Genomic DNA, 24,577 nt, shown 5'->3' with positions numbered 1-24,577 from the left:
AGATTGATGGAAACTACAATTGAAGCCATTGTTATGTTGTCATTGATGTCAAACCTATTGGTAAGACAGAGTGTCAAACCTACTGGAGAGACATTTACCAATAGTGTACATTTTCATATCATTTGATTGATGAAGAGGATTTGAAAAGAAGAGATAGCAAGGTAAGCTAGTGAGTGATGTTGAGTGTTGAGAAAAGTAAGTATGATGGAATTACATTGAGCACTTGATAAGTTAATCTTTGACAAGATAATGCATTGTTCAATCAATACATGAAATGACGAAGATAGTTGGATGAAGCTTAGAGTTAGAACAAGTCAAAAGGATAAGCTTGATTGAGTATCAATATTGATCATTCAATGAAGGAGTTGAAGCAGAAGATTAAGGAACTTATGTAGAAGTCAAACAAAACAGTTCAAGCCGAGTGATAGTTATTGCCGAGCAAATGTATGAAGAAGTGTTGGCAACGATCGAGCATAGTAATGGTTGAGCGAGAAAGTATAGTGTGTGTCAAGCTACACAGTGATGATCGAGAAGAAGAACATAGTGATTGCTGAGTGACAACAAAAGTTATAGTTTGAGAAAGAATTAAATTTGAGGTCGACATGGTTGAAATTTTGAATTAGTCAAAGTGTGTGGAAGATAAGAATTGATGAGCTAGCATATTTAATGCATGAGGAGAGTTTGTTAAGAGATCAAAGGCAAGGATTTGATTAGAAGTTTCTAGAAGAAGAAGGAGAACAAAAAGATGAAAGGATTTGATGAATCTTACCTAAGCTTGAGATCAATGGTGATGTTTAAGCGTCAAAAAATCAAAAATACCTATTTAAGGAGGCATAAGAGATGTTTTCTAAGGTTAATTCGTTGTTGAGGTCTTAGGGAGAAGTTGTGAAGAGAAGAACAACAAAGGTGAAGTGTGAAGAGTTTGGTGAAGAGTGATTGCTTAAGGAGATGCCAAGTAGATTAGTGAAGGAGATGTCAATGGAGGCCAGTCAATGAACCAACAAATGAGTGAATGGAGATCTGAATTTGTAAAGTGAGTTGTAATTTACAAATCAAACCTTTTGTAACATTCTAACCATTGTATCAGTCAAAATCCTTTAATCAAAGTTGACCTAACAATCATTTTGTAAATCCTTTAATCAAGGTAACATTCTAATGGAATAATCCAAAATCCTTTAACAAGGCGAATCCTAACAGGGTGATTAAATCCTTTAATAAGGTCACATTTAACAGTGTGTTGTATAACCTTTAACAAAGTTGATTCACCCCACCCCCCTCTTAGTTATTCTAAATCATTATAACATAAAATACAATTCAGGTTTGAATGACCCATTGCCAGATGTTGACTTGATCGACTAGATTGTGTTGTAGATCATATCTAAGGAGACTTTATTTCTCTACACATAGGGTACTACAGATCTCTTCCACCTTGATCACTGAACCAACAATCATGTTTGTCCCCTAAAAAGTAATATTAAATTATGGATTTTATCTACAAGAAAGTCCAATATTTTATTTTCATTCTATTTATTCAATATTATTACTTTGGCAACATGCATCTAAGTTTGCCTTATTTTGTAATGCAACACTAACTAAAGTTGGGAAGACATATGATAAATTTATCACTATTATCTCAAAACTCCTTGATGGTGAATTATCAGCAGACCGGCTACATAAGTCAGCTATAGTTATTTATCATTGTTTAAATGTGAGCAATACCACCATGCTTGGTGAGATCCATTCCAACAACATCATACTCGATTGAAATCCTAAGCAATCCAAAATTGTGAAAGACATAAAACAAAGGCTCCATGCTAGCACTCACCCACCCAACTATAACCAAAATATCAATAACATGCACTGCAAGAAGTCTATTCCAATCACCCATGAATAATCCATAAGCCCTAGAAATTTCATAATACCACAGGAAATGCATCGAGCACCCACATCAGTCTTTCAATTCAAAAGAATTAGATATACGGTTGAAATTAGAGAAAGGAATTCAATGGCATACATGGGGTTGAGTAATAGAATTGAAATTGGAATTGAAGATCAATTAGTTGCAGCGTATCCAATGTGAAGGTCTTCAACCCTAGGAAAAATGGTGAAAGTGCAAGTGGGCATCCCATCTTCACCTCCCTACCTGTGCCAAATCCTGCCATTCAAATTTTCAACAATGTCAACTTGAGAATACATAAAGCTTGATATGCAATACAATTATCAAACCAAACAATGTCATTATCACCTTCAACAATTATACCCTAAAGCCATAACTCGTATTGAATTTGGGGAAAAAACCATTAGGTATATTGTAGGTTACCCCCAAATATTATTACGCTACATATTTGTTGGTTTATCAACTCCTTGAGCTATAGATGAAGAGATAGACACAAATGGATAGAGAGCATAAACATGAGGAAGGCTGAAATGACTGAAGAACTCAACCTTAGTCTTTACTTTCCACATATTAGAGGAGGTCCAAGGTTAATCTATCAAAAGTTTAACCCAATTATACACCATAAACAAAAAATCAAGAAAAGAGAAAAGATAGATGCTTTTGTTTTTATGGTGAGTGGAATGATAGGGGGAAAACATGGGAAAAATAATTTTGGTGTGAGAAGGAACTACGAAGGAAATAGGAGCTCAAACTTGGTTTATGAATATGGCTTCAACCTTTTACAAGCATTGAAAAACTTTCATCAGAATAGAAATGGTATAGATCCATTACCTTATATTCGACCATACTGTGTCATGATCACATCTCCTAAAAATGTTTTTTTCACAAACAAAGTAATAAATATAATCTTCTAGATCCACACCCACCATGGAGCTGAGCTGCCTCAAGGGGATCACCATATTTAAACTTCACGGCCAATTAGTTGTAGAAGATCAAAACCCAAGCGTATACAAACCTACAAATAATCGCAACCCAAGGCTCAAAAACTAAACAACCAACATTATGGCAGTGAAACAGCCCAACAAGCCATTTTAGACATCGAGAACATTCCAATGCCTAGAAAGTGATCTTCACCCAAAAAGAGTCGTTAACACCACAAAACAACCAACGAGAGTTGGTGTAACTATAGTGTGCCCAATCACACTCCATTACCCCTCAAATCCACCTACATTGTAGGGCACAAGAATAGTGATGAATGACCTAAGATTGAATCCATAGCATCCAACCCATTACACAAATTCGCCCAGAACAACAAGACTAGCACTGTGACTGCAGAATGCGACCAATTTTCCCTCCTGGTCAAACTGCCCAATTTGTGGGCCTTCAATCAAAGCCCCACAAAGACTTGCAATTCTAGCCACTAGATGAACAATGTCACCTCTAGAAAAATTGTAGACACCAAAATTGAAGAGCTAAAATCGCTATTGATCACGTTGAGCCAATCGTTTAACAACTAGACCCATTGAGAAACAATTGGATAAATAAATTTTGTTAAGGCTAAGCTATAGATGAGGTAGGCTATGATCAATTGCATGCGCTCTACAATGAACCCCAATGTTATGCTTGCGACAGCTATGGTGAAGGCCCATTCGTATAGAAAATAGTCATAGTCATAGTTCAATTTTGAATTGATCAGAGATTTCATTTGATTTGTGTATCACAAATCATCATAACTAAATAGAGAAATTAAGGGGTGGTTTTTAGCATTGAGTGGTAAGCAGTTTTCATTGTTGGACAAGTTTGGGCTAATATGCCCACCTATAATAGCCTATTGGCTAATTATTAATCCAAAATAACTAAAGTAAATTTAAAAAGGTGTTATATTTGTGCACTTTTTGGTCTATAAAAACTAAAAACCCTCTCTTCTTGATCATTGCTTGAATGTAATTGTGCATGTTTCATATGCATTCCCTTGAAACATCCTTTCATACAGATTTAGATGAAGGTTGGATACATAATTTCTATAACAGGAATTTTATAATTGTTATTATATTTAATTTAGTTTATCTTAAGTTTTCATATTTTAATGATTTTTATTATCTTTTTATAACTTAAATGCTTATAACCATTGTTCTGACTTTGAGGTAGTAAAGACCTACATTATAAGATTCTTCATGTGCATAACAGGCTAAAAAGTGTTCATTTCAAAATATTGTCAAAAATATAATATCATATCACCCATTTACAATGACATCAAAAAATTTGCAGTGTCGTCATTTTTAGTAAGTTCCTACAGTTAGCTTGGTCAATTCACCACTATGACCCTCATGAGCTGACAATGGGATTTGAGGGTCTCAATTGTGGGGTTATAGGCTTTCCAACAACCTATGGTGTGTTTTGGCTCCATTTAAGGAACTTTAGTAAGTCAAATTGTTGGTTTCAATGAGCTCAATTGAGTTAGAAGAGTTATGTGATTCTCTCGATTTTTATTTTGGGCTTCTGGTTTAGGCTCCAAGAAACTTGGAGGGGGCATCTATTTATAGTAAGTCACCTTGTTAGATTCATTTATTGTCTTTCTTCATCAAGATCACTCTAGTGTTGTCAAATTTTGATTCTGACGCTTCTTCAATTGTTTTTGCAAGACAGGGGAATTATTATTATTATTCATCAATATATGTTGAAGTTGTTATTTTTGTTGGTGTTTTATATTGATCACCTCGGTATCATAGCTCGTTAGACCTGAAATGAAAAGTTTTAAATCATGGGCACAAGAAACAATGGCCTTGTGTGTCAAAATATTATGTTATGGTGGAAAAGGTCATTTTTAAGAGTCAAAAGTAATTAATAATTATATTATGTGGCACTCGTTATATTTTAATGTTGTGTTGAAGAAACTTATTAAGTGAAGTTGCATTTGGAAAACTGTGTCATTTGGAGATTATAAATATGAGCCCATTTGATGGAAAAAATAGCTTATTAATTATTTGCTTTTGTTGTTTGTGAAAAATTTCTAAGTTGTTTTTCTTTGCCCTTGTTATGGTGGAAAAGGTCATTTTTGAGAGTCAAAAGTAATTAATAATTATATTATGTGACACTTTGTTATATTTTAATGTTGTGTTGAGAAAAAGCTTATTAAATGAAGTTGCATTTGAGAAACTGTGTCATTTGGAGATTATAAATATGAGCTCATTTGATGGGGGAAAACATCTTATTAATTATTTACTTTTGTTGCCTGTGAAGAATTTGGAAGTAGTTTTTTCTTTGCCCTTGTTGAGGTATAAGGGTTTGGTGATCTTGCCTGGAGATTGATTCTCCTTGATTTATCTATGCAATTGCAGCTAAGATATTGCAGTTGTTACTTCTTTATTGTGGCATACTATTTATGAGAAGTTGGTGTTCATGATGGTTGGAATTCTATAGTCGATAGGGTTTGAATCTATTTGTGTTGGGAGTGGTTTTGAAACTCAATTACAAATTAAGAAGCCTTTCATTGGTGGTTGTGTGTGATTGCAACAAATTGTGATTATTAAGTGCTAGTTTTGGTGAACATTGGTTGCAATCAAACTTCGAAATTTAGAAAGTTTTGCATTACATCGAATTGTTTCAATCCTTCTTACTGTTTAATTAAGAGACTCCATGAATTGTTAGTGGACAAAGTTTCAAGTTTATTGCATTTATTTGTTTCAATTATAAGTTTGATGATAAATGATATCAATTGTGAGATTGCTTGCCTAAGTGTTTGACGAAATGTCAAACCAATTGGAGTTATTACAATTTCACATTTAATCTTTTGCTAATGCACAAATGATTCCATAACTTTATTCAATTGATAAATAATTTTTAATTACTAAAATTAAACTAGCTTAATTGAGTTGTGAAATGTTGAGGTCCCACCCTTTGTTCTATAGAGGAAGAGACCCAATAACTATTAGAGATCCAATAATCATGAGAGAGTAGATGTCATAGATACCTCTAATAAGGAGTCGCGTACCTACTAATAGTAGGTCATTTTTTATTTTTTTATTTTAGCTTTGAGACATTTCATAAGGACTATTTTCCCTAGCCCCACAGGTGAAAAACCTTGTGAAAAAACATGCTTCAGCTTTTGTCGCTCAACTATTTTAATGATTTTAGGACTCTCGCGACAAAAATTTGTCCTAGGTGAAACCAGGTTGGACAAGAACAGAGATTATAGGTGTATTTTAAGAACCTAGAAACATATTTTAACACCCTTGAAGTGTAACTTCCTAGGCGCATGATTTGCAATTGCGGGAGATGGGCCAGTATAGGTCCGTAAAACAATAGATTTTCATAATCAATTCTCTATCAGTTCATTGCATGCAAAGAAGTCTGACCAAGTGTCGTCTGGAAATACACGCAACTCGCATGCTTCAGCTTTTTGCAGTTAACAATCAATGAAAGTAACACTGTTGTCTATTTTCTCTTTAATTAATGTTTTCTCTCTACAAATCAACTAACGCCACTTCCGGTCCAGCATTTCTAAGTATTTCTACTGAGGTTTTCAAACTTGCAAACTGAAAATTATTATAAACATCATTGAATAGTGTATTTTTAAGATTTCAATCCACAGAATGACGATGGTAAGGGCTTCTGGAAAACTGTGTAAGACAAAACTTGAGACAGTCTTCTGGTAATGATATGCACGTTGCCTGTATAATGAGATCCAATCCTGACAGATCAAATGCTACTTATAATGTTTGGCACAGAGATTATAATGACAAGTCAAATGGATGAGAAAAGCACTCACAGTTTGCCCCAATCAGCTTAAACATATGGCCCTGGTCTTTATAACTGCCATAGGATCAGATAGAGGGTATGGGATCATACACTACCAAGAGATGTCATGTGTGACAGATGTGAACAATTATCAAGCGTTGATTGTTACCATTCTAACAAATATCGGAAAAAAACTAGATTATTTAACCTCATTCACTGCCAATTATTAATGGAAGCGTATTGATTTCAAGCTTAGTGAGGCTCAGAGCTCAAACATTAACCTACATTTAGTAGTTGCCTTAGTTTGAGCTCAACTGAGCTTATCTTACTTGGCAAAGTGGCCAAGAAATGCAAGAGTCAGGCAGAACCAACAGCTATAAATGACCTTAAGAGTAGGTAGATTTCCACAATCCATGAAATCAATTGCTATTCTTTTCTGAATCCAATTGTGTAACTTTTTTTTGCATCAATCAAATCCAGAAAAGAATAGCAATAGAAATGACCTTATTGCAAATAAGCCTTACACACCTCTTTCACTTGAAAAATATATTGGTCAAAGTCTGCACAAGAGAAAGACCTCACCAACATCATCCCAATGAAGCCTGCATTTCCATCTCAGTTTCCATCCAGGAGAATAAATCACAAAAAAACATTAGTACTCTTTCCATCATCAGGTAAACTGAAGATTTTGTTAATTAATAAAAAGGAAACAACATACATTGTCCTTGAACTACTAATTTAGAGATAGTTACAGCTATAATTAAACCAGTTCTGCAAATTCAGATCAATTCAGAGGACATGATGCCAGATAGAGGAGAGCAGGGCCCAAGGCTGCCCTCACTGCATCACCAAATACTTACTCACAGTATAAGCTTCATCAAGACATACTCAAGAAAATAGGTCTATGTACAGTGCATTTGCAAATCATTGCAAAAATTTACGCCATATATTATAAGACTTTGCAGTGGCAATGATTCTGTTCGAGGATGATCATGCCTCTAGCGGGGAAGCTAATAATACTGTAAATATCAGATGGTACTTCCAGCAAAAATAGTATAGTGAACTAAAAGGCTGTTACTGTTTCCATTTTGCAATCAGAATACATATGCCACTAAAGCAAGCCAACAAGCTCTATGTCGACACAGACATGCCTGACATTGCTGAGGTTAAGGCTAAGGAGCCTCACTTCTGACCACGTTTCTTCCACAGATCCCCGATTTTCTTCAGCATGGCTTTCTTCTTCTTCGAGTTTGGTGAGCCATCAAATTCATCCTTCATGGGAGATGAGAATCTCATGTTAAGTACATCAGAATCTGATAACAATGAGGCTGATCTCTCCACTACTTTACCATTCAGGTCCCCATTGTGGGCAGCAGCCAGAACAGTTGCAGCTGCATCGGCTGCCTTCTTCCATTGTTCAGTTTGTATCCTTAACCTTTTCATATCTGCTTCCATGGACAGGTTTGCAGCCTGTGCAGCCTCAAGCTGCTCTACTGATCTGTTTGCTCTCTGGCTACTGTTTTCCAGCTCCAATTCACAAACCCTTAGCTTTTCCAAGGCTTCCTTCTCTCTAGCATTAGCACTCGCAGCTGCTTTCAGGGCCTCTGACAGTTTTTCATTTGCAGGATCATCTCCTCCGCCTTGGGCTCCTTCATCCAATGCAACATGATTAGCTTCTGATGGTTCAGATTTATCGGCCATAGCAAGTGTTTTCTCCAAATGCGCAATTTTCTCAAGCATTGCAGTCTCATTAGATTTTAGAGTCTCATTTTCCTCCAGTATATTTTGTAATTCTGTCTCTTTATCCATCAAAGAGGCCTTCAGATCTGCGACTTCCAACTTAATCTTTTCTAATTCTTCTTTTGTTTCATTTGCTTTAGCTCCTGTTTCTCTCAAAGCCTCCATCAACTTACACTCTCTTTCATTGGAAAGAGCTGCATACTCCTCAGCATCCATTTTAGCTCTCATACCTGCTTCTTTATCGTGCTCTGCCTCAGCTCTGACCTCGCTGAGCTTTGCCTGAAAATTGGATTCTGTGACTTCCAACAGAGCTTTTATTTGTTCAGCTTCAAATTTGGCCATCCGTGCGTCCTCATAAGCATCCTGAAGCTCAATCTTAAGATGCCCAGTTTCTGCTGTAGCTTGGTGGAGGTCAAATTCAAGGCTTTCCAAAGCCTTCTTAGTCCTTTCTTCTCCTTCAGCTTCCCTCTTCTCTGCTTCAAGCAGCTCTACTCTAGCTTTCTCATGCTCAGCCTTCAAGTACTGCACTGCCTCTGTTAGAGCACCCACCTCGCATTTTGCATTTTTTAGACCATTGTTGGCTTCTACAAGCTCTGCACTCATTTGTCTTAACGACTCTATTGCTTTATTCTCATCTGCTTTAGCAACATTCATCTTCATCCCGGCTTCCTCCAGATTGATGTTGGCATCGCGAGCTGCCATGATAGCCCTAGCCTCTGAAGCTCTTGCGTCTTTCAACTCGGATCTCAGATTCTCCAAATGTGCATGTGCGTCGGACAAATTTGGCTCGGGCATTCTCAGATTAGCAATCTCAAGTTTTAAGCTGTCGATTTCCACATTGGCCTGCTCGACCTGAGCAATGGTCAGGGTTCTCGAATCTATGGCTAAGCTCAGCTCTTGCTTGACCCTCTGAAGCTCTTGGGTAGTCGACATCAAGGCAGCCACATCCATCGAGTTTTGTCTTTCCACAGCTTCAAGCCGGGACTGCCATGCCAGTTCTCTCTCCTTTGAAGCCTCCTCATAAGCCTGCTGCAGCTCAACGAGCCGAGCCGATCCATTCTCAGAAATCTCTTGAGCTCTCTTCTCAGATTCTTCAAGCTTTGAAGCAGTTTCTTCACTAACCTTTTTCGCCTCTTGGAGCGACTCCAAGGCTTGCGCACTTACAGCTTCTGCTGCTACGAGCTGTTCCTTAGTCTTATTTAACTCTTCCTGGACCATCAATGCTTGTGCCCTTTCAGTTTCACCTGCGACTAGCTGTTCCTTTGTCTTCTTCAGCTCTTCTTGAACCTCTGCAAGCTGTTGCTGAAGCTCAGATACCTTAGTTCCGCGTTTCTGCCATTGAGAGGCCAAATCTCAGGGCAAATATAAATTGTACTCTATAGGTTCCCAAACCAAAAACTGAAAATGCTCAATGAAAAATCAGAGCGACAACACAAAATAACTAAACAATCTAAAATGAAAGGGGGGCAAACTATCACCGAAAATAAGAGTTCTGTATAAGAGAATCCGTAAAGAATTGAGTCTTAAATGAAAATTTTGAGAAAGTCAAAAACTAATGTCTCCTCAAAAACTATCGGGAAAATGATTTCTAGAAGAAAAAACCTCAGTTAGACAGAAAGTATCTGACGTAATAATCCACAGACATGATTCTTTCGTGACTAAGATTCAATAAACAAGTCCATGCTAAAATCTCAAGCGAAAAATTGAAAAAAAATTTAAAATTAAAAAATAATTAAAACTCGTTTCTTTGTAAATCTTGATGAAAACTAAAAGCTAAAATGAAATGCCTGTATCAAAACTAAATGAGTAAAGAAGACAGATAAAAACCTCAGATAGAGGACTTCTTGGTGACTTATGCTCGGGGATTTTAGGCTTGGGGCTGGACCTGGGGCTTCTATCAAGCTGTACCCTGCTGCCATTGCGAGGAGGAGTGGCTCCGCTGTCCGAATCTGAAGCCGTGCTTTTCACTGGCCGAGCATATCTGGGCGTGGCCGGAGACACGCCGGAAGAAGAACCGCCTCTGTTTCACAACAAAACAAAAATGCAGCAACCTCAGACACCGAAAATGCACATTTTTCTAGTCCATTTCTAAAGATCCAAAACCAGAGGGCTCAAAATATAAAAGAAGCTACAAAATGAAGCTATAACTGCCAAACCTTGACTTCTGCGACTGCATTTTCGAAAACGAGCAGCGTTCTCAAACCAAACGGAAGGAACACCCAAGACCACAGCCCACAGATTCACTCAAGCAAAAAAAAAAAACCTCTATTTGCACTACTTAAAACTACACAGCAGACATTATCACTGAGAGTCCTTCACCACATAATCTGCAGCAAATGTACACAAAAATTTGGCATTAATGCTCAGATTTGCATAACTCAATGCATTAAAAGCATAACAGCAAAAGATTAGCTCGATCTTTACGGCTTCAACAGAAAATATCTAGTTAACCGAACAAAACAGTAAAAACAACCAAAACAGACAATCAATGTACAGAAAACGCAGTCAAAACCTCGTCTAAAACACAAATACAGGATTTCGCCCCTCCTAGCCACAATACTTCTCCTACATTCAAGCGCACACATTTTTCTGCTCCATTTTCTCACGGCACACCATTTATAACTACCACGAACGTGTTTTCTGCTCCTTTAGCCACAAATAAAAGCAAAAGAACCAGAGCACCTGCAGAATCTGCGAGGAAAAACCCAAAACAAAAGAGCTCACCAATGCGATTCGATCTGCGGTCTATTTCCACCAAAGAAAAAACAAGTTCAGAGGCGCGCAGATGACGGATTTATCACTACTCCCAAAGAAAAACCCCACTCTACACTCAGCTAAAAAAATGTCATTTGCATGCATTCAAAGCAAACAGATAATACCGATGGCATAGATTTATTTTTGTCTCTTTCATACTTACTTGGACAAAAAGGCTGTAAAAAAGCTTGCAGAGTATGACAAACTAGCAAAAATCCATTGGAAAAATGTGCATTCCTGGACCCCCTCCACGCAACAAATGCCTTTCGCTTATACAACAAATTATAGGTTCTTTAGGGTTTCATTATCGACAATTTGAATTTCATTCATGCCGCTCCTCTCCCCGATTGTTTGAATAATTAATTGAGAATACAACAAATCGTTTGAATTTCACGTAATTATTCTTATCACGGACATGTGATTTCGTGTTATTATCCTATCACGGACATGTGTGCAGGTCTTGTTTTTATAGCTTTTTTAATGGGAGTAGATATCTGGTCTGTCACCAACTATATTTAGTGGGGGTAGGATAGGTGCCTCAAACTCTACTACTTTAAAAGCACGGCTAAATATGGCAATTTCTCCTACTTCTAGTAACTTTTTTTGGAGTAGAAATTTAAAATTTCTTTTAGTAGTACGGTGGACTAAGTTGGAACAGTCAAGATTACCTTCTTGTCTTCCTTTCTGGGCTTTTAGATTAAAATTAATGCCCGTTTATACTACCCCTCTCGGGCTTCTAACAGTATTGATTAGCCCCACTCCCTCAAAAGGTAATAAACATTGATTTTATTGAATAAATTGAATTTACTTTTGAGATTGTCAAAAACATTATTCTCTATGTGGTCATAAAACTACTTGTCTTTATATTTGTAACTCTCATTAAACTTGTTTCTAAGGAGGTGTCACATTTGTAAATGGTATAATTGATATGTGGTTTTGGACATAAGTTCAATGCACAAATCTGAAATAGATTTGAGTTTCTATGTCTAAAGTTCAATGTATGTGCTTTAAAGAAAAGGGTCATGTTTTCCAGAAACATTATTGTCTATGTGGTCATAAAATTACTTGTCTTTATATTTGTAACTCTCATTAAACTTGTTTCCAAGAATTTGTGAGTTTGGTTGTGTTTAGATTTTTGCATCAAACTTATTTACTATGAGATATCACATTTGTATGTAGTGATCGGCATGTATGTGTGGGCATAAACTTAATTCGCAAATTTGAAATTGATTTGAGTTACTACGTCTAAAGTTTGGTTGCATCTATGTGTGTGATTTAAAATGTCTAATAATATAAATATGTGAGGCCTCGCCCTGACCCATCGTAGCATAGTGATGCATTACTATTATTTTTTGATATTCACGACTCGAGATGTCGAGACATTATCTGATGCTTCGAACATATTTTATTATTTCATATTGTGTAATATTATTTTCCGATATATTTGATGATTGTCATTTAATGTTTCATGTATATGTATGTTGATGAAATCAGTACATGTAGGATCGAGACTTTGATTTAAGAGATTTTAAATGATTAAGAATTAAGTAGGATAAGGAAACCCTTATTGATGTATGTTTTAATTTATGTGAATTTCTGAATACGTATACATTATGTACATGTGATTTTTCGAGACTACTGATGTGTGAAATGAGTGTGCAGATATTTAGCCGAGAAACCCTACGGAAGAACAGAACTGATCTCCATGTGCTAAGTTTGAAAACTTTGTTGTTCGTAATTCACGTATTGTATTGTGAGATGTATGTATGCATCTTCTTTGTTCAGCGAATGTTAATGTTCGTAATTATGTTCTTTCAGTGTCGCTTGACATTCGTAAAATGTTTATGTGCTTCGGTCTGCTGTTTAGGGTTAATTGTTTAACCTTTGGACCAAGTTGGTTTAAGTTAGTGTCAGTTTCTCTTTTTGGTTCTTAATCAAGGTTAGTCATCCCTTAATCCGGATTAGTGCTTATTTGCAAGTTAGAGTAGTGAGTTGGACCTATTTTATTCCTAGTTTTTATTTGACTCTAAACCTCTTTCCTAAGGCTTTAAAACATGTTATTATTCTAACTAATGTGTATGGGTATGGGTTAGGGGTCTTTTCCAACCCCTAAGCCCCTTTTTTTGACTTTTGAGGTCACCCAAAAAGTCCATTTTTGCCTTTGTGCGAAAATTGATCATGATTATCTTGAGTTACCTCACCTCATCTCCACTTAGGGTTTAACCATAGTGTAGGTTGAGTTAGGAGTTTCTAGAGTTGCTAGTGGGTGGAAATAGTTATTGCTCCTTTTGGGTGGTTGAGTTGGAGGCTTATTTAGAGGCCTTTCTTGGACTAGTTGGTTGTTACCCAATCTCTACATTTAGAGAAGATTTCTTGAAGCTTGAAGGAAGGAAAGGGATACTCTACTCAAACTTGTTCATTGCCATTACCTCTTTGTGAAGGTAGGAAATTCTCATCTCCCTTATTTAGTTTTTATGTTTGGTTTCATGTTCATGTTACCTTGTTGTTGTTTCACTGTTGTATGGTTGTGGGTATGTGGGAAGATTTGAAAACCATGTCATTTTTTGTTGTTTTTCCTTTCTTGTTTATGTTTGAAATTTTGAGTTTTCCTTACATGGGTGTTTTGGTATTACTCACCCTTGGCGAGGGCAGAAGTGACCAATTTTGGGAAAGGTCTGTTCAGTTGGACTCCAACCTGTGTAGAGTCTCTTCTCAGGATGAGAAGAGGGATAAAGGGTAGGGTGTTATGGGCCCCTACCTGTCAGCACAAACCTGGTATGAGTATGGCATGTTTAAATGGAAGAACAGAAGTTCTTGGTTATTAGCCCCGATTGGGCATCTGAATGGGTGTTGTGCTTGACTTCTCCTGTTGGAAGAATCCACCTTTCCCTAGTCTTGATTCATTGTGAATCCTATTGTGTAAACCATGTATGATTATGCATGCTTGATGTTCTCTTGGTTCTGCTTGGTTGTCACCCGATCAGATATTGGTTTCCTCCATGGTTCTTGAAATGAGATTCAAAAAATATTACAAACTCCTTGATTTGATCATGAAGAAAATTTGATAAAATTGTTGAAATTTGGGATTGAGATCCTATTGTAAATTTATATTTTACACCTTATTGTATATGGCAACGCAGCCGAGTTTTCTTCCTGATTCTTTCCCGGCTGAGCCTTGAATCAGGTTTGCCAATAAAATTGGTGTTTTGAGCATAATTGTTGGTCATGTGATTAAATTTTGTAACACATTATTTTGGATGGATGCACATCAAAAATAGGATGAAATGATGATGGTTTAGTTAAGCAAAATTTTCTAGTTCCTTTTTATGTTAAAAATGAAAATTATGATTAAGGAAAGAAAACAATGGCTATGGTTGATTTATTGCTATTCAAGTTATTTAGGAGATCAAATTTACCATGCATTATTGTGACCCAAATATTAACTTCTTGTTATAAATCTGTTCTATTAATATATTCCTTGTAGAACAAAAGAAAATAAATACATCCATCACCATGTAATCTATGCTTATAAAAATAAAAAAAAAGCTTCAAAAGAAAATTTCCAAGAGCAAAATGCTCTCTGGATTTTGCATGGGAAAGGAAATTAAATCTCTGTAGAACAGAGAATATTCTCTGTAGATCTTTTGTTCATATATAAATTTCAAAAAAAATAAAAATAATAATCAATAAATTAAACATGAATATCTAAAGTAATATAAAACTCATATCTAATACTCTAAATATCCTACCATACCAAATAAACTTTAAAACATAATTGCACACCCTTAACCCTTAAATTTAGGCGTATCTCATGGAGTCAGAGTCAGCTATCCAAAGTACGGATGATGTCACCCTATTTTGCACCCCATCTTGACTTGTGATGGTCTCAGCTCATGAGGAAGTGTTAGGCGATGGGATGAAGTGGCAAATTTACTTTTAAAAATCTTATTTCTTTCCACCACGTCCCATCGCCTCTATCTAAGTGCTCCATGGCCTTCTTAAATATTGGGAGTTGTATTGTTTTGTTCAAAATTTTGCTTGGGCACCTTTTTTTTGGGGCTTGCCATCGTACTGCCCACGTGTTTGACCCAAGGATGGACTGCGCCTTGCAGACCTTGGGCTACGTGGGGCAGCTTTGGTATTCACCCAAGTATGCAAGGGGGCGGGGGTATGTGTTTTAGGGGGTAGGTGTTTTGGGTGTAGGTTAGTGTTAAGTCTTGTAAAGTTAGTTTTAAATTTAATTAAGTTAGATTGGTGTTAGATTATGTGGTGTGAATTTAATTTACTAAAGTTTTAAATTAGTCATAAATTGATAGTAAGGTTAGATAGTTATTCATTATGTTAAGTTAGTTGTATTGTTTAAAGTTTGTAAACTTTAGATATATATTTTTTAGTTTAGTTTTTAATTAATTTAGTTGTTTTACTATTTTAGAAAATTTTAATTTAACAATTAGTTAATATTTATTTTAAGATAGTTGTTTGATTGGTATTAAATCAAGTTAGTATGAGATTAATATTAAATTTTTAATTTAGTTTAGATTTAATTTAATTTCGATTAAATTTTTGTTTAGATTTAAGTTAAGTTTTAGATTTAAGAAATGTTAGTATTAAATAGTATCTTTGTTAATTTGTTTCGGTAAATTGTTTTATTAAAATTAGCCTAGTTTAAAGGTAGTTGGCATTGGATGTAAATATTAATTAGATTTAATTAAAGTTGGTTAGTCTCATGGATTTTATTTTATTTTAGTAGCTTAATTATAATTTGTTTAATTAATGATCTAATAACTAAAGTTATTTTGAATAATTTAAAGTTATTGTGTACAAGTATATAATATTACCAATATGATAAAACTTTTAAAATAGAAATTTGATCGTTAAAATAATTAACCGAGTTAATGATGAAAGATAAATTGATGATTAATTCATGTGTAAAGATTACAAACTTAAGTTGTATCGTAGTGAGCCTTCACTTCTCTTACATGAGATCAGATTAAAACTTAGAGCATGTTTAATTATTATTTATTATTCAAAAAAAAAAAAAAAAAAATTTGTGTGTGTGTTTGCCCTTGTAGTTTGGGCATGACAAAATACTACTTATTTGGAGATATGATACATGACAAGGGTTATGTTTTTCTCAATCAAATTTATAGATGAATAACAAGTTGTATAACATGTTTCTAGAATAATTTGATATAATTATTTAATTGAATTATAAATGTGGTTAACTATAGATTTTATATTATTCTTTTGAATAAGGATTGATCTTGGATGACAAGCAAGGATAAAATTAAATGTCAACTTCCACATGAAATGAACCATCATACATACTAATTGAGGCATAAACAACAACACAATTATCATAAGCATGAAGAAAGAGGGTGTGTATATCATTTTCACGATTACAAGAACAATGTGATTAGTTTAAAGTATACCAATATATAAGATATAATGTGTCATAAGAAATACAAATAAATGTGTGTTTTCTTCTATGGTGACTATGATCACTTTGGTGACTATGATCACTTGTTTTGTTGAACATGAACAAGCTCCCAAAATTGTTTCACTTGAACCTTTGTTACTAATTTGTAAAAGATAATTGTCATTTGAAATGATTTTCATGGCATATATTATTGAGTCCCAATCATCTGATGTCCCTAAACGCTCAAAATATATACTTCACACATTCTTTCAAATCCTTCGTGAATATGAATATTGATGTGTGTCTTATGAACATGAATTCTAGATTTTTTTTCAAAAAAAAGGTCTTGAATTAAGAACAAACCTTCCTTTGTGATGTCAATGTTCAACCTTTAGGTTTAACACCTATGGAGTATGAGGAAGAAGAATTTTAGATGTTGAAAGGGTGCACTCAAACTTGTTTTGACTTATCAATTTTATAATTTTTTGTTAAGGTTGGCTAATATAAATGAGAGTATTTAAAACTAGCAGTCACACTTAGTAAGGTGCAATAGGTACGTCAAAGAGGTATTTAGGAAAATAAGGTCAGAATTTTTTTTTAATATTATATCATAATATAATTTGTTAACACTCTTAACTCTAAACCATTATCATAATCTTAAGAATAATAAAAACCCTAACTTGACCATAAAACTAACCATATTCCTAAATGCAACCCCAATCCTTGTTTTAACACTAATCCTAATAGAAAATGTAACCCTAATCATGATACTAACTATGATGTGACCCCTTAATCTAACCATAATTGTAACTTTAAACCTTATTGAATCCTAATCCAAAACAAGATAATAATCCAAACCTAGTCCAAAACATTATCATAACCCAAACTCTTTAACTTAATTGTAACCATAACCATAGTATTAACAACTAGTATAAAAGAGAATTAGATGGCCACGAAACCAACTGCTAATAAGAGAATTAGAATGGAAAAGAGGGTGGAGGTAGAAATTGGGGATTCAGATGAGGAAATTAGTGGAAGTAGATGAAGGTCGATAAGAATTGCTAAGACCCATGGAAGATTTAAGCAACTGGAAAATCGCTCTCAAGTGGAGGAGGATGATGACACTAACTTTGAGGAGAGTGTCAAGAACTTGGGGGATGTCTAAGAGAAGGGGAAAGATGAAACAAACAAAGAGGTGGAGAAATGGGATGATACCTTGGATGGTACTTGGGATTTTGAGGCAGACAATCTCGTCAAGGACCCCTCCCTTGACCCCACCCATGTCTTTGCCACCATCACTCAACCTCCAACTAACAACTAGGAGAACTCCAAAGCTATGTTTGACTCCCTCACACCATCTACCCCCTAGTTAAAAAAGATGGCCTAGTTAAACTAAAGGCACCCATTGATAATCTTGTGGTGCAAGATAGCAACAAAACTCTAGTGAACAACAAGGCTTTAAAGTTGGGAATGGAGGAAAAAGGGGAGGTTACCCACAAGGATCTCCAGGAGCTCAAAGATAGGTGCAATGTTGTGGAGGAGGGCTTCTCCTTGTTCTCAAAATTCACCCTTAAGGTGACTCATGCAGTTGCCACTACTCTTTAGCTAATGGCTAATGAGTCAGAGGAGGATAGCCTAAGGAAGGAGGACTCAAAGCTTCTCTATGGCTTCCTTGCTAAAGATTGGGCCAAGGTGCTCTTGGCTAGAAAAGGAAAGAAAAAAGATGCCACTTAGTGGCCTTTTGCTTTCTATTGTGTTTGGTACTCTGATGGTTTTCACTCTCCATCCTTTAGTGATGGTTTTATTTTTTTGGTTAAACTTAGTTTTGTGCTATAGGTGGTACGATGCAATGACCACCTATATGCTTTTTGATAAATTGTTAAACTCTATTGGTTCTAAGGGTTGGATCACTAGTACTTTTAATTACCATTATTTTGCTACAGTCATTTTTGATGTAAATCATTAAGGGGGATGTATGTGGTTGTCTGCTAGTTGTTAGCTAGCTTTTTGTTGGTTGTGCCACCACTATTGTAATGGGCCAACCCCCTAGTTTTGGTTGCTTTTATATCAAAAATAACTAGTATAAAATGATCAATATTATTTCAAACTATAAGTAGTTTTTTAAAAATTGATATTATACAACACATTATCAAATAAATTAACTCGTATAAATAAACAAATATAATTATTTTTATTTGTTGAACATTACAAGATTAAATATTTGAATTATTTTCTTAATTAATTGTACAATTTATAATATTATTATTATACTTTGTATTTGACATATAAATGAAATGTAGAAATATTTTTGACATATAAAAATATTTCTTTCATATAAATAATAATAATAATTGAAGAAAATATATGAAAATATTGTAAAACATTTTTTCATTGTTATCTTTATTAAAAAGACACTATGAAAAATATTAAATAAAAAATAAAATTAGAAAATCAATTTAAATATCTATCCAAAATATTAAATAAAGTAAAATTAAAAAATATTTTTTTCTTCAACCCACACTAAATTATTATCTTTTAAAAGTTTAACTTAAGTGAATAATTTAGCACATTTCATTCAACCTATTTTGAAAAATCAAACCCATTCATATTAGGTCACTTTAATTGAAAATGAGTTGTATCAAGTATAAAAAAACAATTAACTAGCCTAAAAATAGTAAGAGACGATGAAAGCATTGGGAACTAAAGTAGCGATGAGAAATTAAGCCACGTCAAATCCAATTGGATCCACCATTCATCATCAGTGGCCACAGGACAGATGGTGAAAAGACAAATAAGATACTGAAATAAATAAATATTTATTAAACAAAATTATTTGACAGTGGATGGCATTTCAATCATCTTGCATTGTTGTGAGTAAATCTAGACCTTAGATGCAATTTTGAAGTTTGAAAACTTCAATATAGGTACACCTTCAACGTAATAAGTGGACACCTTAGTTTGCAGAAAAAGGTTTCGTTGTATTTAATAGTTATATAAAGGAATGATATTCTTTTGCCTCAAAGGGGATTATGGTCTTGGGACAAATCCACTTTATACTTAAGCTATGGTACCTGAATTTCATTCATCTTATTAAGAATTTTTTTAGTGATTATAGTTTCGATCTTGTTACCTAACCTCCTATTACATTTTTAAGGCACCATGTTCTCTACTTTATAGAAACTCCATTAGGAAATTTATTTTAATGTCAAGAAATATTTCATTCTTAATTTACCCTTGCCTAAATCTACATGGAAATCAACCTCTCCAAGAAATTATTATCTAAAACTACATGATCAAGGTTGTTGATAGAACTTGGATAGAGTAATTAGATTACGAAAGGATAATATTTAGATGAAGATCTCATTATGTCATGTTTCGTTTGATGATTTTTTATCTAATGGTTTTCACCATAATCAGTATGATTAAATGAATGAAACATGCAACATTGTGGAAGGAGTTTGATCTCTAGTCATCAATGTTGATGCACCTAGGAGCCCAACCTATACACCAATATAAACCTTCATAAGAACAATGAGAAGCCACACAAAATAAGTTATTCACTAGTCAATGATTAATAGTCATGAGATATTATACAATCTATAAACTTTAGAATAATTACCTAGGTGTGATGAGGTATGGGAACAACAACCTTCAACCACCTTAATGGAAAAAAAATGCACATAACATTATTAAAACTAAACATTACACATTTTTGTCTTGATAAATTTGAGTAAATGTGTATGGTATGAACATGCACACAAACAACCCCATTTAAGTGCAACTTAGGGAGAAATATGCAAGAGATGTAATCAACAATGAAAATGCAAAATGCAATATGGGATACATTATGGGTCTTGAAAATGTGAGCATTTTAGGTACCCATGTACTTGTGCAATGAAAATAAAATCTCTCACAACCACAAAAACTGAGAAAATCCAATGGGAGAGAACTCCTCTCCAAGAGAAAGAACAAAAAATGTTGAAAAGCAAAGTGCGAAGAAGGAAGGCTCCTCAAAACCCCCCGAGGACCACTTATTTCCACCTTGGCATTGATATCAATTGAATATAGCAAGAAGACTTAAATAGTTTAGTGAAAATGTAGTTTCCAATTTACTACTGTACAAGCAAATTCTCCTAGTGAAGAACACCATCTTGAATGAGTTGTCAAATGAATTATATGTGGATCTTAATATGCTTAGTGTTTTGATGCTCCATGGGCTTGTGAGAAATATGTGTGGAACTCTAATTATCACTCAAAAGAGTAGTGGGAAGATCAATAGGAAAGCTAAGCTTAGCCACCAAATTTTGCATCCAAAGAACCTCCTTACTAACCAAGATTTAATCCATATACTCAACCTTAATTGATGATAACACTATAGTAGTTCACTACTTGCATACCAAGTAATAAGACAAAAAAGAGAAGTTACAAGTAGAATTCCATGATCATCAACATCACCAACCCAATCTAAGTCAGTGAAGATCAAAATCTCAATACCACCTAATGTGTAATAAATATCAAAATATGTAGTGCCTTGAATGTGCACCATAAGATACACTTTGTTTCCTTCTACTTTCTCTTGTGGGAATCTTGAGAAAATGGGAGACAAGAATAACTACGAAAGAAATATAAGGATGACTATGTGTCGTGTGCAAAAGACTACTGACCAACTACCAATATCAAGTAGCACAAATTAATGGAATAGTGCAACTAGTATAAAACATAACACCTGATTAAAAAGGAATGTGGGAAGGCTTCAATCGACTATCCCAAATCTTTGAAACAAATCTCGGACATTCTAAACTACTAAGAGCTACAAATATGTGTTCAAGACTAATGAGGACCAAGGAAATAATACAACAAAATAAATTATATCATGTTAAAACACTTCGTCAAAGCTCTCTAAGTATCCTCAAGCATGGAAGAGGAACTTGTTGCTATAGTAAAATAATCCACCTAAATCATAAGAACTATAAGATCCCCCAATGCCTCTAAATATAGACTATAGGTTTATAGTAGCATCTAGTGAATTCAAAAGAGAACAAAAAACTATTCATCTTCTAATACCAAGCCCCAAGGGTTGGTTTAAGGCCATGTAATGAACGTTGAAGCTTACAAATAAGTGAAGGGTCATCCACAAGGCCTAGTGGCTACTCTATATAGATATCATCTTCAAGATCATCATGCATAAAAGTAATCTTCACATCCATTTATACACCAACCAACCTTAATATTTAAAAATAGAGAGTAGAAAAAAACAAAATCCATATTGGATATAGGAGCAAAGATGCTAGAATTGTATATTCTCTCAACTTGATAAAACTCTTTGGCTACATGACAAGACTTGTACCTATCAATAGAACTACTATCTATCAACAATTTCCCCTTATGAATAGGAATAAGATATTTTGAGCCTCATGATTGCACAATGTCATAGTAGGAAATAGAGATGCAATTCTCTCTCTCGAAAGAATGATAAAATCTCTCCCAAGGTTACTATTGTCACAAAAGTTTTCATCCTTGTCCAAAGTTTTTACCTAAGGACAACCTTGTGAAACATGGAAACAACCTCCAAGCTGTGGGACTTGAACTATGAGGTTGAGTCTCTAGAGAAGGTTGGCTTCCTTTATTATCAAGATGTACCTAATTACACTTGGAGAGGAAAAGGGAGAAGGAATGCATGAAAGAAAATCTACTTACTCTAACCTAAAGGGTGATGTACCAAAATAGAGTGTTCAAACTAATCTCTACCCATACATGCACTTTTGAACCATCATGACACCAAAAGATATACACATTCATACTTGTTTTAATCTAACAATCACATACATATTAGAAAACCCAAGTAAATGACATAAGGAAGATGAAGATTCACTTATATATCATTCATAGGTCAAAGAGATACAGTCAAGCAAAATTGCAAATATTCACAATAAACCAATGAAAGGCAAATAGGTCTTACACAATACATCAATGTATGGAGGAGATAAAGTAGAATGTCACATAGGTTTAGAGGCAAAGGGAATTTACAGTGAACTTGCAGAGAAATATCAAGAAAACAGAGAAGAGTCAACCTTTTTTAAGATTACAAAATCTACCTTTATAACTCAGGCATAACTGAGATATTTTTAACTGGAGTTACTCCACAACTACTTTCTTAAATGTTTATAGAATAATCACACGGATTTGGAGAAAATATGATCTTGGTACAAAATCAAATGCAATAAAATCCAAAATTTTGCCAAAAAAAAGCCTTGAGAAGATAGAACGACATCATTAAATCACTCTGACCAAGTAGATGGATAAAACTAGAGATGGTGGAGTGTTTTCCTTCGTTCACTAGGCATGGAATTCATTGGAGAGTGGTTGAAATTGATCATGAAGATCAAATCGTGCAAGAAAAATATCTCTTCCTCATAGTTGTCTTTACAAATCAGCGAGGTCAACAGGTCAAACAAAACCCTACAACCAAGATGAGCCATGTTGGTGAATAATCTTATTTCTTTTCGCCACCATACAAAGTCTCCACGCAGTTGACCATATCACTTCTAACTAATCACACTTCCTTCAAACTTAACTGTGATGGTTAACAAAAATGTCAACCCAATTGCCAATGTTAACTGCAATGTTATCTCCTCAGGCCTGTAAAGACACGAGTCCTTTGGGCGCTTCCCCTCAATGTCTAAAGTTCTTGCAATTCCATGATGTAGGAAAGCTCTGATCATTGATCTACGAAAGATCAATGATCAATGAAAATCTTTGTCGTTACTACACCTACCTCATTTAATATCTCGGGCCCACGGACTACTCAACATCCACCTTAGCAAGACTTGGCATCCAACTGGCACTACCTTTTAACCCTTGTGACTTACACGAAAGGACAGACCCACTAGTCCACATGTCACAACGTCACTTACTTGCATTGTTAGAAAGTCTGACAAAAGATAGAATGTAGAAAAGTGACAACTGTAGATCTTCCTGTATCTGATGACAAAAACAAAACTGGCCCACCAGTTGCACAGTCAGCATCTTGACCAATGAAATGTGCCCTTCATATGCCAACTCAGCCCTGACACACCTTCTACCATATTACCCACAATGGAAATAGGTCCCACATGCAACATGGCACAAGGTCGCTTCCCCACATTCATAAAAAAAGTGGGCAATTCTGAAATGCAGGAAACCGACTACCATAGATCTGTGGGAGATTTAACGGTAGGAAAATTTGTGGGGCTAAGAAATAACCAGGAAATACATTAAAGTTTTATTTCATTCATTTTTGTATTTTGATTGAATATTTAATATAAAAAGTGGGATGTGACCCTTGGGTGGACCATTTGATCATTTGAATTTAAATATTTAGTGGGGAGGAAAATATGGTTAACAATTACATAAGGCCATTTGTCAACTGCCTAAGAATCTCTATTGAAGACTACTACGAATGTTCGTGAGGAGGCCTTTGCTCATTTTTTAACTATAGGCTGCAAAATAATTTAATAATCATATTTTTTGTATTATTTATGTTTTTCCAATGAAATACAATTCTACCAATGTAGACTATTTTACCTCAAATATGAATTCCTCTATTAACCAATTTTCCAAAACAAAATCACAAAAGTGTAAGGTAACGAGAATTAAAGCAAGTTTTTTAAATTTAAACCTAATGGACATAAACCATCACTACATCATCTTACAAATTAAAATGCTACGAAGATAAAGAAAACCCACAAAACATAAACTATAATTACTCACAATTCAAGCTTTGCAAATGTAATTATCAATGGAATTTTTTGAAGATGTATGATTTGTCAAAACTCATCAAATCATGAAGCCACTACAGATGTGTGCGCATATGAGATAAATTTATCTTAAATAAAAAATAAAAAATATTCTCATTGATTTATCAAAATAATAAAAATACAATAATGATTAACACCAACTTAATTGATTGTGGATATTTATCACAATAATGCACAACTAACTCTTTAAAACTCATGAAAAAACATTCTTTAATCCACAAACTTCACACTAAT

At 34.6% G+C, this 24,577-nt stretch overlaps 1 protein-coding gene and 1 pseudogene across 4 annotated transcripts; both read right to left on the bottom strand.

Moving 5' to 3' along the window:
- Nucleotides 1-1,702: 1,702 nt before the first annotated feature.
- LOC149569248 (ammonium transporter 1 member 1-like) lies at nt 1,703-3,602 on the bottom strand (annotated as a pseudogene).
- A 3,699-nt stretch (nt 3,603-7,301) lies between these two features.
- LOC149569247 (uncharacterized) lies at nt 7,302-11,613 on the bottom strand. 4 transcript variants are annotated; one of them, XM_089821996.1, is made up of 5 exons: nt 11,292-11,613; nt 10,887-11,065; nt 10,531-10,701; nt 10,202-10,394; nt 7,302-9,706 (listed from the first exon to the last, which is right to left on the bottom strand). In XM_089821996.1, exons 3-5 carry the CDS (start codon nt 10,548-10,550, stop codon nt 7,817-7,819), a joined length of 2,103 nt encoding a protein of 700 aa, XP_089678122.1. In that variant the 5' UTR covers nt 10,551-10,701; nt 10,887-11,065; nt 11,292-11,613; the 3' UTR covers nt 7,302-7,816. The 4 variants fall into 4 exon arrangements, with proteins under 4 accessions (XP_089678122.1, XP_089678120.1, XP_089678123.1 ...); XM_089821994.1 differs by having other exon boundaries at nt 10,887-11,119; nt 11,292-11,590; XM_089821997.1 differs by lacking the exon at nt 10,887-11,065 and having other exon boundaries at nt 11,292-11,568.
- Nucleotides 11,614-24,577: the final 12,964 nt, after the last annotated feature.

The sequence above is a fragment of the Cupressus sempervirens genome, chromosome 3 (genome assembly GCF_028749045.1).
Source record: "Cupressus sempervirens isolate cs-2001-9-10 chromosome 3, ASM2874904v1, whole genome shotgun sequence".
Classification (NCBI taxonomy): domain Eukaryota; kingdom Viridiplantae; phylum Streptophyta; class Pinopsida; order Cupressales; family Cupressaceae; genus Cupressus; species Cupressus sempervirens.
This window is presented reverse-complemented; position numbering and strand designations above follow the sequence as displayed.